The sequence below is a fragment of the Anoplopoma fimbria genome, chromosome 14, assembly GCF_027596085.1.
Source record: "Anoplopoma fimbria isolate UVic2021 breed Golden Eagle Sablefish chromosome 14, Afim_UVic_2022, whole genome shotgun sequence".
NCBI lineage: Eukaryota > Metazoa > Chordata > Actinopteri > Perciformes > Anoplopomatidae > Anoplopoma > Anoplopoma fimbria.
The window spans coordinates 17,159,342-17,174,903 of NC_072462.1; the positions used below are offsets into that span (position 1 = coordinate 17,159,342).

The 15,562-nt window shown below is 39.0% G+C and overlaps 1 protein-coding gene across 1 annotated transcript; it reads right to left on the reverse strand.

Moving 5' to 3' along the window:
* Positions 1–1,641: 1,641 nt before the first annotated feature.
* Positions 1,642–15,436, reverse strand: rbm18 (RNA binding motif protein 18). The gene is made up of 6 exons (XM_054612498.1): positions 15,237–15,436; positions 13,956–14,069; positions 8,687–8,813; positions 7,623–7,703; positions 4,547–4,647; positions 1,642–3,437 (listed from the first exon to the last, which is right to left on the reverse strand). Exons 2-6 carry the CDS (start codon positions 14,060–14,062, stop codon positions 3,254–3,256), a joined length of 600 nt encoding a protein of 199 aa, XP_054468473.1. The 5' UTR covers positions 14,063–14,069; positions 15,237–15,436; the 3' UTR covers positions 1,642–3,253.
* Positions 15,437–15,562: the final 126 nt, after the last annotated feature.

Genomic DNA, 15,562 nt, shown 5'->3' on the forward strand with positions numbered 1-15,562 from the left:
GGAGCCTCACAGCAGTGTCTCCGGACTCGGCGCGTAGAATCAGAAGACTCGGCGATGGGCGTCAGACAGAACTTGTACCATCCGGACCATGCATGGACTACCTGGCGCACAGCTTTGCTTTTCTTTTTCTTTTTTAACGCAAAATGCTCCCTCTCTCTCTCTCTCTCTCTCTTTTAAAAACGCTGCTGTGCGCGACGATCTGACTGCTCCTGACGCAAACTACAGAAGTTATGACGCAAAGCAGAGGCGAGGAGTTGCTTGCTTGCTTGCTTGCTGCTCCTCCGAGACCTTATTTTAGAACAGAAATAAGTTCTTCCTTCTCTTCCCCCCCCACTCCCCACTCCCCCTCTTCTCTCTCCACTTTTTGGGGAAGGAGTCTGACTACAGGAAGTGAATCAGAATTGAGGGGCTGGCAGCTTTAACTCCAAGGCTCCGTCGGTGCAGGGCAGGCTGCAAGAGAACCAGAGAGCATCCGCAGAGGGGCAGTGAAAGTTTGTGCGGCTCACTGGCCTGCCTTGTAAGTTAAAGAAGGGGGGGTGTGAGAAGGGTGGACACACTTTGTTTGGAACAGTTATGACAGAAACTTACTCAAAACACTGGTGGTGTTTGATATCTCTCAGACATAATATAGCTGCTGCCAGACCAAAAAAAAAAAAGGTAAATTATAGTTATTTATATAATTGCCATTAATTTGCTACTTGGAATATAGAACTAAAACTAAAGCAATGGTTAACGTGTATTCTCGGGTACATAAAAAATACCCTTTTACACACATTGTCTCCACATATATGTTGGGTTATAATCTACATTCAAGCTCAATCTACACCAGATTAAAAAAATAAAATAATGATGCCTCAAAATACACAAGGAAATAATGATGATGATGCAATTAATGAAATTTAATAGTGTAAAATATAAATCCATTCCAATGGTGTATTGATAGTTATCGCCCATTATTCTATCTATTTAAAGCTTTGTTTTTTTTAAGCAATTAAAAACTATTTTTGTTATTATATTAATTCCAAACATTTAAATTCCGTATGTTGTGTAAATGTTAATGTAAATGTATGGTTAACAATAATTTGCAGGGCCGAAAAAAACAAAAGAATAATCACATATTAAGATTTTTTTTCTTGAATTTACGTATTTAGAAGAAGAAAGAAAGTTAGGGTTGTATACTTTAATCCAGATAGGTTGGATTATATTTTGACAAAATTGTTTTAGGCTAAATAACTAAACAAACAGAACGATTATGAATTTTATATAATTTTGTAATCATGGAAAGGGGATATAATGCAGATGGAACAAAAACTATCGAAAGGGAAGCCTGATGATTACAGGATGTGTTGGAGCCCACACACCGGTTCAGCACATCGACGTGTCAATCAGGCAATTATCTGAAAATCTAGTGCAGAAAATATCCTATCAAAATAAAGCAGACCTAAAAAAAAAAAAATGAAGTAACTTAAAATGATTTTAAAATATTTAACCAATTAAAAAAAACATTTGAACGAATAGGCTTTTTATTTAAAACAGATAAATACACACATTTTCAAAGAAAACATTAATTGGATTTTATGGCCATCAGAAATATTCTTCAGTCGGATGATTTTACGACAACAGAGACATTTAAAAAAAAAAAAAAAAAAAAAAAAAAGGACTGACGATGTCAAGAGGTAGAGTTTGATTTTTCGGTGCGCACAAAATTCTGCTCCTTCATCTCATCTTGCACAATTATATCTGCCGATCTCCATCTATGCTGCAATGTTATCTGGCCTAATCCGGGATTTATATACTCTTGGTTGACTCTAAAACATTAGTTCTGTAAAGGACCTTTGGTTGGCAAATTCAGTCTTCACGCAAACAAATTCAGAGTATAATTTGCCAACATATTTTTATCTTTTTTTCTTTATCGTCTCACACTATATTTCACACCTGCAGGAAAAGAAAACTCTGATCACATCAGTGGTATAGTGCTTCACAGAATCAAGAACAAATAGAACATGTTAAAATAGGACGTTTCCACATTAAACCCATAGACAAAAGGCCTGCAAAATGTTAAAATGATTAATAGCAACTTTTGGTAGACTGCACAAACAATAATAATAACAGTCAATATCAGTCACATCTGGGGGGAAATAAAAGATAGCTGGGGCTCAAAACAGTATAGATGCTATAATAAACAGGGTTATCAGTTATTACAGAAAACATTGGGACTTGTCAGTACTGACAATTGTGTATGTCTCCATGGTTCTTAAACACTCTAATATTTCAGGTCTGCATTTTTTTTAACCCTTGGTGCATTAATGAGTTTATTTTGTACAGTCTTCTAAAATCTCCCATTAATGACATGAAGGTGGTTTAGCAATTTTTTTTATAAAACAATACCATATTAGCATAAAAAAGGCACAGACTGAGAGTATTCTAATGTTACTGACTAACAAATCATAAAACTGAGTCCTGTATTTAGCGAGAAATGCATAAAACCCCCCAAAATGGCATAAAACAACACGCTGTGGATGTGACATTTAATAGTCTTTAATTGGTAAATTGAAATAAAGAGATTGTGGCAGGGGAAAATACCAAAACTCTACACAACACAAAAAAAGCCAGATAAAACAGTTTGACTGCAGACGTAAAAAAAAAAAAGGATCCAAGAAAAAAGATAAAGGTAAAGAGCAACGTCACACAAAAAAATACTGCAACTTACAGTGTTGCTGAGTGGCTTATCATTTGAACTCCATTAATATAAAACTGTTACAAATCTGTGTATTTCATTCTCTAAAATTATTGTATTTCACCTTTGAATAATATGATCTGAAACCAAAAACATGTGACAAAAACAACAAGAGGATGGGCATTTATACTCTTTAATAACAACGTTTCTCTTTCCTGGCAGCTGTGCATCATGAGACTCACAGCTGTATGATTCACCTGCATTAAATCTCTGCAAAAGTGAGAAAGCAGACTGATGAGGGATCCAACCTGCACAGCAGTCAGGTATTGGGTTATATGTGAATACTAAATAATAACTGATAACTGTAACCGAAAATAACTAAATACCACTTCAGGTACTTGTCCTTGATTGCTGTGATTACTCCCAAAGAGTCTGGATTCTCAAAGTATTGTCAACACCTTATACTCCCAGATGTGTATAGTCTTTATAGTATCGTATGTAGAGTCTGTTTGTGTGTAGGTTGGGGCTGAGGTTCGAAGGGGGGGTCGTCGTCTCCAGAATGAGTGGGAGGATGGGTCATCTCCTAAACCTGCGGAAGGGCCTGCTCTGGTTGTTGTGGTGTGATTTAGAGTAAGGCTCCCAGCGTTTCCTCTCCGGCGGTTTGTTGTAAACGTAGGCCGACGGGCCCGAGTAGTCATCCTCTGGATTCTCCTCCATCATCTGGAGCTTGGCCTCGATGGCGCGGATTTTAGCACTCGTACTAGAAGTTGGAAAAAAAAAAGAAGAAAAAAAAGAAGAGGAGATGTTAGCAGCGAGGCTGAGGGGGAAATGCCAGTGCTGAGGCTGAGTGGCCAACTGACTGATGGGACAGATCTTGGCTCTTGGCTGAGGGGGAAAGAGAAGAAGAGGAGGTATTAGCACTCTTAGAAGTGGGAGGGACAATTGCGGGAGGGGGGGGGGGAGAAAGGAGCACAAGCAAAGAGATTACCAGTTGTGCTGCATGAAAAGCAGATGAAAACTTGTATTTAAATGGTGAAACTGAAATTTGAAGGAGCAAGTGAAAAAAGATTACAGTGCAGGTAAAAGAAGAGTGACTGAGTGAATGAGTGGAACAGCTATCCCAATAGGCAGGACAGAGAACGTCTAAAGGGGTGAAAAGTGTTTATATCTCCTCTCTTCGGCTGTGTGCAGAGATTATTTTGAAGTTTACACTAGAGCTGAAGTGTGGAGACTTTCCCGAATCCTGATAGCTGATAACTTGCTTCACACACTGGATTGTCCCGGTAACAGTTGATACTGAGAAACCAAGAGGCCTTTTTAACGGACTTAAATGCTCTATTTGACTGACGTACTACAGTGTATTTGTGTATGTGAACGTGGGCTGCAAGTGTAGCCACAATAATGGAACATGACACAAGTTGCTTTAACAGGACTTTGACGTTTTTTTGAACATAGCGTAAGGCCAGTTGTACGAATATGAACTTAACATGAACTGCCATTTTGTGGTGAAAGCAACAAGCCCACAAGCTCTCCTATAATAAATTCCGGAACAAGCTCTCCTATGAAGATTTGTTAGGGGGTAGCTGGCTAAATCAGAAAATGTAATTTTGTACGACAACATGCATCCACAATAACATTTTCCGATGATGTTTTTCAAAACCTCCATCCACGCTGAAACACCAAAACAATAGGAAAATGTTTCGAGCTTAGTTTTTGGTGGATTAGTGTGGACAGAAGGACAAGACAGTGGTGAAGAAAATGAGTTTAGCTGGGCTTAGTGTGGACATGCTCTTAGAGATATAAGAATGGATAAAACCCTAAGAATAACAAGAAGGAATGATTGTGCTGATGTGTGGGTTTGCTACCAACCTGAGGTGGTTGGAAGTTAGAGCCCCATCCTCTGCCGCCCCGCTGCACGACGGTTCCAGGCTCGGAGGCATCGTCTTGTCATTACGGAAACCTTCAAACCTCTGCGGACGAGACACGTGGCCAAAACAAAATCACCCACATAAACAGTGATGGAAACACGGATGGAAACAGGGATGGATGGACAGACGGATGGAGAGAGACAAAGGGGTAAAATAGGTGGAAGCAAGAAAAGACCCCCGTGCAAAGAGACAGAGAAAATTGGATAGTTGACTCTTAAACCCCCCCACCCAAACAATGTGCTTAGTGCATCATGTGTGGTTTTCTAGACTTGGGCTTGTGTCAAAGTCATGCCAATACTGTCAAAGGGAGCAGATAATAACCCATTTTTGATTACAATCACACCTGCATTTAGTAATATTTTAGTGCCCAGATGGAACAGGACCACATAACACGTAGAGAAAGAGAAGAAAACAGAGAATAAGAAAAACATCCTGTGTGAACCAGGCATTCAGAAACCGTCAGACCAAATAAACACTGACACAAGCTGCCCTGAGAGCCAACTCCAGCTTCCTCCCACAAAGATCAACATTATTAAACTGAAGTATTGATTTTGTTTGGGTCTGCTCAAACAGACAGTAACCGAGCAGGACTGTGCGTCCAGCTCTTAGTCACACCCTAAGGGCATGAGGGGAGTAAAGAGAGAGCAGCTGAAGAGCAAAAAAACAACATCTGCACTCATTCCTTTGCACAAAACCACCTTCCAAACATCTCCACCAGCCAACACAGAATTCTTGAAACCTGCGAAGAAGAAGAGACAAAAAAAGAAAAACAAAACAAGTCACAAGATGGGCATGAGGAAAAAAAACCAGCACCTGGTACAGCAGCCGCCATTCGCAGGAATATGATGCTTAGATATGAGAGTTGGTGTAAGTGGGGCTTGAATCAATTTACATAAATGCACAAACATGCTCTTACATTCTGTCCCAAGAAATAAATAACATGTATAGCCAAGAATAGGTCGGAAACAATGACCGTCCTAGCAGCCTGGACCCTTCCCTTCCACCTATTCCTTAAGGCATGTAGCTGGAATGCATTTAGATGTACAGTGCACATCGAATCAGGTCATACTGACTCTGCACACAAGCCACAGCTTTAGTCATAGGAAAGTGAAGTTAAAGATGTTTCTAGAAGCCTAAAATATCTGCACTTCTGATTTGAAATAGCCTACACTACAATAGGCACACAATTGCTCCCTTAAGGATTAAAATAAAGTGTAACAGGAATGTTAGTGATGATGCATAACACACACCTTGGCTAAACTCTGTATTAATAAACACGGAATAATACGGTACTGAATTTGGACACAAATGTTTAAGTGTTGGGGGGGGGGAAAAAGCAGATTTGGAAAGCCATAAATGTTTATGAAGAGTTTGGGGCAACACTTCAATAAACGTTCATCAACGTGTATTTCCTCTCTTTCAAAGCTGTGTAATAAAGTCAAGATGTAAGCCTGGAAATGAGACTTTCAAGCCGACTGTCTATGACTCATTTATCCCAGCACTTCTGTGTTGGAAAGACAGGCTTGCTGAAAAATATATCACATTTGACTGGACCTGAGCATTGGCCCATTGGTGGAACGATGCTCAAATCTTACTTGTTGAATAAAGATTACACTGTAAAATTCTGTTTTTATATCCTGAAGAAAAAGAACAATCACAGACTGTGTTAGACCATGTGAGGTCCATTTGGATTGACATATTTGTCTCTAGCTTCTTAAAGCGCGTCGCGGGATGAAATTGTTAATCTTGCAATTCACCTTTTTGTCAGCTGGGACACTGATCGGTAAGTTTAAAACAAATTCCTGTGGTGCAGCTTTGCTCATAGCTGGCTGATGTGTTTGCAAAATCATAACCATGTCTTGAAAACACAACAGCACACAGCTACTGTACAGAGCTCTTAATCTGCTGCTATGTGCTTTACATTTCATGCATGGAGTCTGAACACTACTTCCGATGTCACAAACTTGTAGACACAGAAATGCACCAATTTCCCCCCCCCCAAAAAATACATTTTTATATTTACACAATATATGAACCTGTGCATAACATGTGCTGTAGCTCAGTAATGCAGCAAAACATCCTCTGGCTCATTAAAATGTATCAAATCCAGATGATGGTGGACACTCGACCCTAACTATGTTATCAAAGTATTGAATTTGAGGAAATATTCATAGTAGAAATAAACTGAGGCCACTGGCAAGTGTAAGGGAAGACATGCAGAAGGTGTTGAGCCACTGTGAGTAAAGTAGTAAAAACTTATTTGCTTTTGAGTCACCTGATGAGACAGACAAGCAGACAGACTGGTATTAATTTGGGGAAATAAAAAATATAAATATATATCTTAAATGTTATAATGGTATAAATACCCAAAGTTATTTTTGGTTGGAGAGGTGGATTTATCCTATAGGTGTTTTTTTTAGAGGCGGCAGCATTGACCCTGACCTCCCTCTACTGTGTGTGTGTGTGTGTGTGTGTGTGTGTGTGTGTGTGTGTGTGTGTGTGTGTGTGTGTGTGTGTGTGTGTGTGTGTGTGTGTGTGTGTGTGTGTGGGTGTGTGAGTCGTCTCCATGCAGGATATCCCTTCGCCCATTGCCAGTAGGCGGTCTATTGTTAAGAGACAGGCATAGGTTGTGCTGGGATCTGCTCTCCGTAATCAAACTACTGCAGTAGTAATGTGAAATTGTTTACTAACAGATGCTTATAATGTTTTACTACAACTCAGAGTGACACTCAGACTTTAAGAATGCCCTTCAATTTAGGAATTATTGGTTGAATCTCAATTCCTTGCAGACATGTTTCTGTCTATGGCAACAGGGACACGGGTTCAATGACTGTTTTCAAATCTGTAAGTTAATGATGAGCTTTTACTAATGCACAGACATATCATTAGTTTGTCAAACTGCAGCCTCAACCACATCGTCATACATTAATGGGATGTGCTTTAATCCACTTAGCTATCAGGATGTATAGGATATTCAGTTTTATAAAAGGAGAACTGAGTTTGACACTTACCCTCACCTGTGCATGCGCCCAGCGCACAACCAGCTTCTTGGACAAAGCTAGCTTCCCATTTAAACACTGGATCGCCCTCTCTGCCTCCTGCAGACATCACAAATACACACAGAGAAGAAGAGGAAGAGAGAAACAGAATATTTACAAATATGATTAAAAATCAGCCTTTATGATTGCACCCGAGTCTTTAAATAATTAGCATTCACAATGGAGGGATGATGATAAACCACTCAGCCTGCAAATAGACCATAACTGTCATGTGTGTGTATATGTCTGTGTCTCTGATGTGTGTTTGAGAAAATGTAGTTTTGTCTAATCAAATGAGTAAGTGGCTTTGATGCTAAATTATATTAATGAAGTACTTTTTCTGTGTGTGTGTTTGTGTGTGTGGCTGCGTGTGCATGAGTGTGAGAGTGTAAGGTAAACACACACACTTCCTCTGTATAACCCTTTAGGGAGGGTTTCATATCCCACTGATGGACACTAGCTGTGAAACGAGATGCTTATCACGATCCCCAGGCTCACTCCAAAACAAATACTGCCTGCTGAACCTGTGAAGCCGAGCAGGTTCCTTTTAAGTGTTTTCTTTTTTTTTTTTTTTTTTTTTTAGAAACACAGTCCACTTCAGGGAGACACATAATAAGGTCCTGACTGCTTGAAGAAATCTTATAAAGTTTTCTTAGGCCTCATCCTATGATTTGAGTTTATGTAGACACACCAATATAAACTATCATCAATGACAGAAATATTCTTTCATTCTTTAAAAAATACAATATCTGCATCGCTCCAATACTAATTTAACTGCAAATCATTAGCAGATTGTGGAATTGAAATTTGTATAAATTAAAATTAGATTTGGTTTCAGTTCAAATAACACCTTTTTGACATATTAAAACCATGTTGTTTTTGTAACATTCACTTGGCATAACTATGAAACTTGAATCTGAAACTGAATCTGAGTTTGTACTATTAGTTTAAATGCTGTATACTTTATATACTGTAGCAAAATGAAATAATACTGTGTAACATATATAAATATAAATCATCTAAACTATAAATCTTGCATGTACCTCTCTGGTGTTGAAGTTGACAAAGCAGTAGCCTCGTGGCTGTCCCTCCAAAGGCCCAGACTTATGAAACAGGAAGTCAAACTGTTTCACATGGCCAAACTTCTCCAACAACTTCACCAGGTGATACCTGTCAGAAAAAGGAGTCATGTTAAAGAGAGAACATAGAGGAAGGAAATTTAATTATATAAAAAAAAGCTTATATTTAGTAGGACATCCCAAATGAAAACTACTCTAATCTTACATAACAAAATGCACTTAACAGTATATTATAGTTCAACCCTATGAACCAGCCACATAGATCTGCGGCTCACTGTATTTGCAGACCTGCAGTCTTTGAATCTGTCAAGTGGGGCTAATGAGAATGACAGCTTTCTCTCCCTGACACCTTTTTAGCAGCAGGCCAGCTGGTGTGGCGGCCCGGTGACAGTAAATCTCTCACTGAGACAATGCTGAGGATACAGTAGCAGGACAATGAGGGAATAAAAAAGAGGAAGCCTCAAATCTCCCCTGAGCACCGATCTCCGCACAAACAACATCCACTCACTGTGTGGAGCTGCCTGGGAGCGTTTGGACTATGAATGAACATAGAAATGTTGTCACTGTAGAGCTATGCAGAGTTTGAGGAGTTGTAGGTTTGCGTGTATATGACCACTGGCAGCCATGGGAAAAAAAAAATGTTTTCCCCGACAGTGTGGGTTCAGGGACTCATGTAGACTCTATTCACTGCTATATTACTGTAAATAACCAGGTGCTGAGTGAATGTTTCCAATGCATGCTGAGCAGCAGGTGCTTTTCCATTTAATGACTTTTCAGAGATCCTGTGTCTGAAAGGATTTATACGAGCCATATTCTTATTTCTACAGAATAAAGGGTTGTCTGAGGCATGCTCTTCCATCTGCTAAACAATACCACAAGGCTGCAACTAACGACTTCAATAGCAGTCCACCGTGTCCTGCTGATTGATTAGTAATTGATACCACCTGTGAAGTACCTTCTTATGTTCTTGTGGTACTGAGAATAATAAGAATAAAAAGAAATACTTCCTGGTTGTTCTTTGGCAGAATAGAACAGTTTTCTAATGTTTCACTTAATGAATGATCCCAAATCAATTCATATAACTGTTGGACATAATTTGTTTGACACAACAGGCAATTTTCACTGCAGACATTTTGACTTGTCATAGTAGGAAAAGCGCAGGTGTTACTAATTACATTAATGATGGCTAATGGTGGAATGGAGCTAAGTACATTTACTCAAATACTCTACTTAAGTACATTTGGCTGACAGCTAGTTACTTGTTACTTTTCACCTTAACAATGTTCGGACTCTTCCTGTCCAGTGAAAACCATGCATCTCCACATTTGGTGATTTTTTTTCTCTTTTTTGGGTTGAATAAATTCTCCTACTCCTTGAGCAAACAAAACAAAATATGCTAAAAGTCAGCAACATAAGATGAGCTGGAAAATGCACTGACACAATAGCTGAAACAAGGCTTTTTTTCAGAGCTTATGAAACCTTTTTGGAAATGTCTGGTTCTTGCAGGACAGCGGAGCTACAAACATATGATAACCTTAGGATAAATTGCTTTAGCAACAGTATTTAATGAAGTTCAAATTAGCACCACAACATCTACAGTACTAAAATCAATCAGTAAGAAGCAATATTTCCATTAATGCAACAGTAATATTAATCCAAAAGCTTCATATAGAATAGTAAAACACTTACGGCAACTATATTACTGCAATACTACAGCTATCTAGTACTACTACTACTACTGTTCTTTTACTTTTGATACTTTGAGTACATTTTGATAATAATACTTGCATACTTTTACTTAAAGTTTCAAACAAAGGACCTTCACTTGTGGTTGAGTATTTTCACAGTGTGGTATTTATTAGTACTTTTACTTAAGTAAAGGATCTGAATACATCTTTCACCACTGTCGATGGTTCTGTTCTATTCAAGTGTCCCAGTGATTCATGACACTGTGACAGTGAGCCAGCATGAACAACAACAAAACCCCGAAATTGAAGCAGCTGAAAGAAAATCACACATCATCAACTTCATCATTTAAACCTGTGGTTTTCCTACTGTGACATGTCAACATTGCTTCTATAAAGACAAAGTCTATCAAACCATAAAAAGCCACAGCAAGAAAAAAAAAAATGAAAATGCACAAACAAAAGAAATCAACAAACACTTTCCTGTGCTATTGTTTCGGAGGCTTTACCTTGTGCGACGTTCGAATCCTCACAGTGACCCCAAGTGATTTGTATAACCTTTTATTGTTTAGTTGATTGTCATTTGTAATTCTAAAATGGTTTGTGTGTGTACGCATATTGTGCATGAATAGGACTCAATGTGGGACACAGAGGGTTCACTGTGCGTCTTAGCTGCAGGTTGTTCTAATGTCTTCCACCCTTCTATGACTCCCTTGGGGGCTTTAGGCCAAAGAGAATTTCTGCTTTTCCCAGACAACACCCTGCAAGACTCCCATGTGAAGGTGGCTCCTCCAGAAGGACTAGGCTCATTTACAAAGAAAAGATGAAATTAAATTAAAGTTTATCATATTACTTATCACATTATTCTGCACACTAATACTAAAATAGTTTGCATTTGCACTCTCTGAACCTCTGCACCTCTGAAACACTGATCAGGAGAGGTGAAAGACATTTCAGTCAAATGCAAAAATATTAAAACGTTGTAATGCAATAAATTCAGATAAATGTATCCTGGATGTTTGTGCATACGTGTAAATGTGAGCGAGATTTGATGGCTGAAACTCTAAGAACATTTTTTGGACGCTCGCGAGCTGAACCACAATGGACTTCTCCTCCTGGGGGCTGTTAAAACCACCGGAGGAAGAGGAGGAGAGGGGGAGGAAAGGGAGGGAAAGGTGGGGGAGACTGGGAGAGTAAAGTTCATAGAGGGGATGTTGACGGCAAGGTGAAAGGTGGAGGAAGAGGACGAGAAGCCAAAAGAAGAGAGGAGGTGAGCAGTCCAGGTAGGAGAGACAGGAGGGCTAGGAGGCAAAGAAGAGGAAGGATGTAAAACAGGGGATGTGAGTCCAGTCCAGAAAAAGACAAGACAAAAGGTTGGATAACGAGTAGGTCTTATGGGGGAAAAGGTAGGACAGGAGGTGGGGGTAAGTTTAGACTCTCTGGCAAACTATATGCAATTTCTGCATCCTTTCATAAAAATCTAGGCCTGCAGTATGACTAAGGTCATAGTTATAAGCTTTTTAATAAAACATCATGACAACTTCCAGGTACGCAACTTAAAATGTAACAAGAGGACCAGAGAGAGAACAAAGAGGGGGACACTGATGGATTACTACGAATGAGAAATCCCCTCTCTGAGCAGCCAAAAGCACAAAACATGAATATGTGCTGAAAGCTCCAGTTACACCTGCTGTGTCTCTGCGCTGTGCACAGGGAAAGGAAATCTAACTCATGTGTGATGCTCATCTAACCTCTGGGAAGAGTTAACAGTGTGTGACTATTTACTGGTGCTTTCTTTGTGACTGAGCATTGGACAGTAAACTACACACAAGCCCAAAAAGCTGTCTTTCTAACGGAGGATGCAATGGTCACACAAGATTTAAGGGCAGCCTTCTTACCTCATCACATCCTTATTGATCTAACATTTCATCCTGACCAACCAGAGCCGCACCTCTGATCAGCTATTGAGACCAACAGTAAAGTACGACAGTAGAATCATTCTGAAATGTTGCTATTATATTAAAAAAAATGGCTTTTAAAGCTGGGGTAGCCTTTTTATTTTTGGCGTTATTAGGCAGAAATTCCCAACCACTAGGCAGTTTTCTGGAAAAGGAAAAATAAATTGATTAACTTAAAGGACCTGCCAATCCAAACTTTTACACCGCTGTATGTTCAAATTAACCATTTATGCTTCAAACTAGAAAAAATATCTGCAAATAAATAAATGAAGCAAAACAATTTTCCGTTTTGAATTACCAAAAAAGCTCTTCCAGAATAAACAAAGTCTTATTAATATTCATGGCCCCATGTGCTCATAATCAGCACCTTGCATTTCAGGTCTGCGTTCCACCTCTGCACTGAGTTTTGGTTTGGCTTACCGGGACAAACAGAGTGAGCACTGCGTTCGCTACCCAGGAGCTAATTAATCTTCCCAATCAGCACCGGGGGCCACGGGCATTTCTCTTGTTTTCCCTCCATACTGTGGGGCAGTGAGCTATTTAAGGAGAGGTAGAGCAGAGCAGGGAAATGGGGAAGGAAACGCATGTCTAGACGCCCACCAGAGCTGCAGCCCATACATTCTCCAGCATCCCCCACAGGCACACTGACACACCCCTCACCCCGAAAAACTACCTTCTCTCCATCAGAATATCTATGTAAGGGTGCTCTCCACAGTCGTATTAGGAGTTTTGCACATTTAGACACTCATCTGCACACAGAAATGTAACAATGGAAGGTTTGCATGTACATATGATGTTATGGAAATGAGACCCCACTAATAATGTACACACAGACACCTCAGTGTGTTGAAGCTTGCACCACCAGCAGCTGCCACCCAAACATCAACTGTGTATTTAAACATAATTAAACACACACACACACACACACACACACACACACACACACACACACACACACACACACACACACACACACACACACACACACACACACACACACACACACACACACACACACTCAAGGTTGACACAGAGAGAGTAAACAGGGCAGGTGAGTGAGGAATGATGGCTGCTCCTTAGCAGAGCAGGTCTCCACGCCTCGCTGCCTCTCTTTCACACACCCAGCCCTTTCTGCTCAGTCTCAGCCTGCGACACACACACACACACACACACACACACACACACAGACACAAACACACTACGCACACAGTTAATCAATCATATATGCACGCACAATGCACGGCCTCTCCATGAGGTAGAGCAATGCCTCAAGTCATAACATGGACCGACTTACAAGTACCCTCAAATTTAACACTTGCTGCTAAAATGAAAAACTAGCTTTGTTTTGAATTCAGATGGCTGGATCATATGTTTGAATATGGAAATGTGTGCCTTTGAAATGAATTACACATCTGTTTTTTCAGTTTCAATAACTTTTAATCTCTTAAAATGTTAGGACTAATTTGTTGTTTTGTCTCACTGATAATTTCAGATCTATTCTAATCCGATGTAAGACACTTTTGAGGGGAACATTCAAAATCATGGCGGTGGAGTGTGAGCCTGTCTTAAACCAGTGGTGGATTTACTCACTCTGTAATTTTGGGATCAATGTTGCCTATCCACAAGCGGTTTCCATCATGGGCCATACTCTCTGACATGATGGAGGCATTTTTTACTGTCTCTGCTGCAGAAGACATGTGTACTCTGTGGGAGGCAAGGAGAGAAGACAGAGACATTACGTTTACAAAAAAAAGGCAGAGATAAGACGAATTGTTTGGCATTAATGTCAGATACTCATCAGTCATTAAGCAAGGCAGAAAAATAAGCTGTTGATTGGACGAATAAAATATTGCCTTACAGGGAAACTATATTAAATTACGCTCTACTAACTATATCTCACTGAGCACCGTGGCATATATATGATTGATCAGGAGGCATCTGGAAAATGAAGAAATGTTATCAGAAAAGATACGTCCACCCATTTGACCTAAATGTTTCAACCAAATTGGGTGCTTTGTAATAGGAAGCTCCCTGGATAGCCTAACAGTTAAGTCTACATACATAGGCAGTGTGAATAACATGAAGACAGTGCTAACAATCAACTGTAAGTGCAGTGCTTATTAATAGAGTTCAGAGAATTAGGCAATCAGATTGAGTTCATTTCAATTAATAAAAAAAAAAAGCCAATCATTTGTCAGTTCAGTTAGATGAATTTCTCTTTTTTTTTTTATATTTAATGGGAGCATTGTTTGAAGTTTCACCAGATGTTATGTCGTTGCTTCAATGAATAAATAAATATAAATATTACATATATAAATATAAAAATATATAAATGTATTACATATATAAATATGTAAATAAATATAAATATGTAAATAAATATAAATATGTAAATATTACATATATAAATATGTAAATATTAAATATATAAATATAAAAATATAAAATATATATAAAAATATATAAATATATTACATATATAAATATGTAAATAAATATAAATATGTAAATATTACATATATAAATATAAAAAATATATAAATATTTAAATATATTAATATTTATATAAAAATATAAACATATTACATATATAAATATGTAAATAAAGATAAATATGAGGGCACGTTTAACGTTACACACTGTCATTTCCTATAGTGTACATTTTCCTATAGTTTAGATATCTAGCTTCCCCTGTATTCATATTGATCAGAATCAGGAAATGATGTAAGTAAATTACTTGTATTCACTGTGTGTCAAACACCTCATTCTTAGAAAGAATAACTATCATAAAAGGGGTTTCTCTTAGGAAACGCTGTCTTGCTACGAGCTAACGATAGCTTAGCTAACCGCAGGTTGATATCATCACTTTACCTCCTCGATCAGTCGAGCCTCCTCTCTGATAGCTACTGAACACTCAGAATGTATTAGCTACGGATCCCACGTCAAAACGTAATACCAATCATTTCACGCAGTTTCTACGTTTTCCTCCTATAAAACTGACCCGGATAGCTAGCTCGAAGGATAAACAGTCGTGTGGCTAAAGGCTCACAACAAAGGCGCAGGGTGATGTTGTCGTGTGTTTAACTGTCTGTGGAGTCGAGAGGAGACACTCGTTTTTACTCTCGGCGTGTCCCGCATCTCTCGCCTCATGACGGTTTGACGTTCCACGCATGAACCCCGCCTATTCGGCACACCCC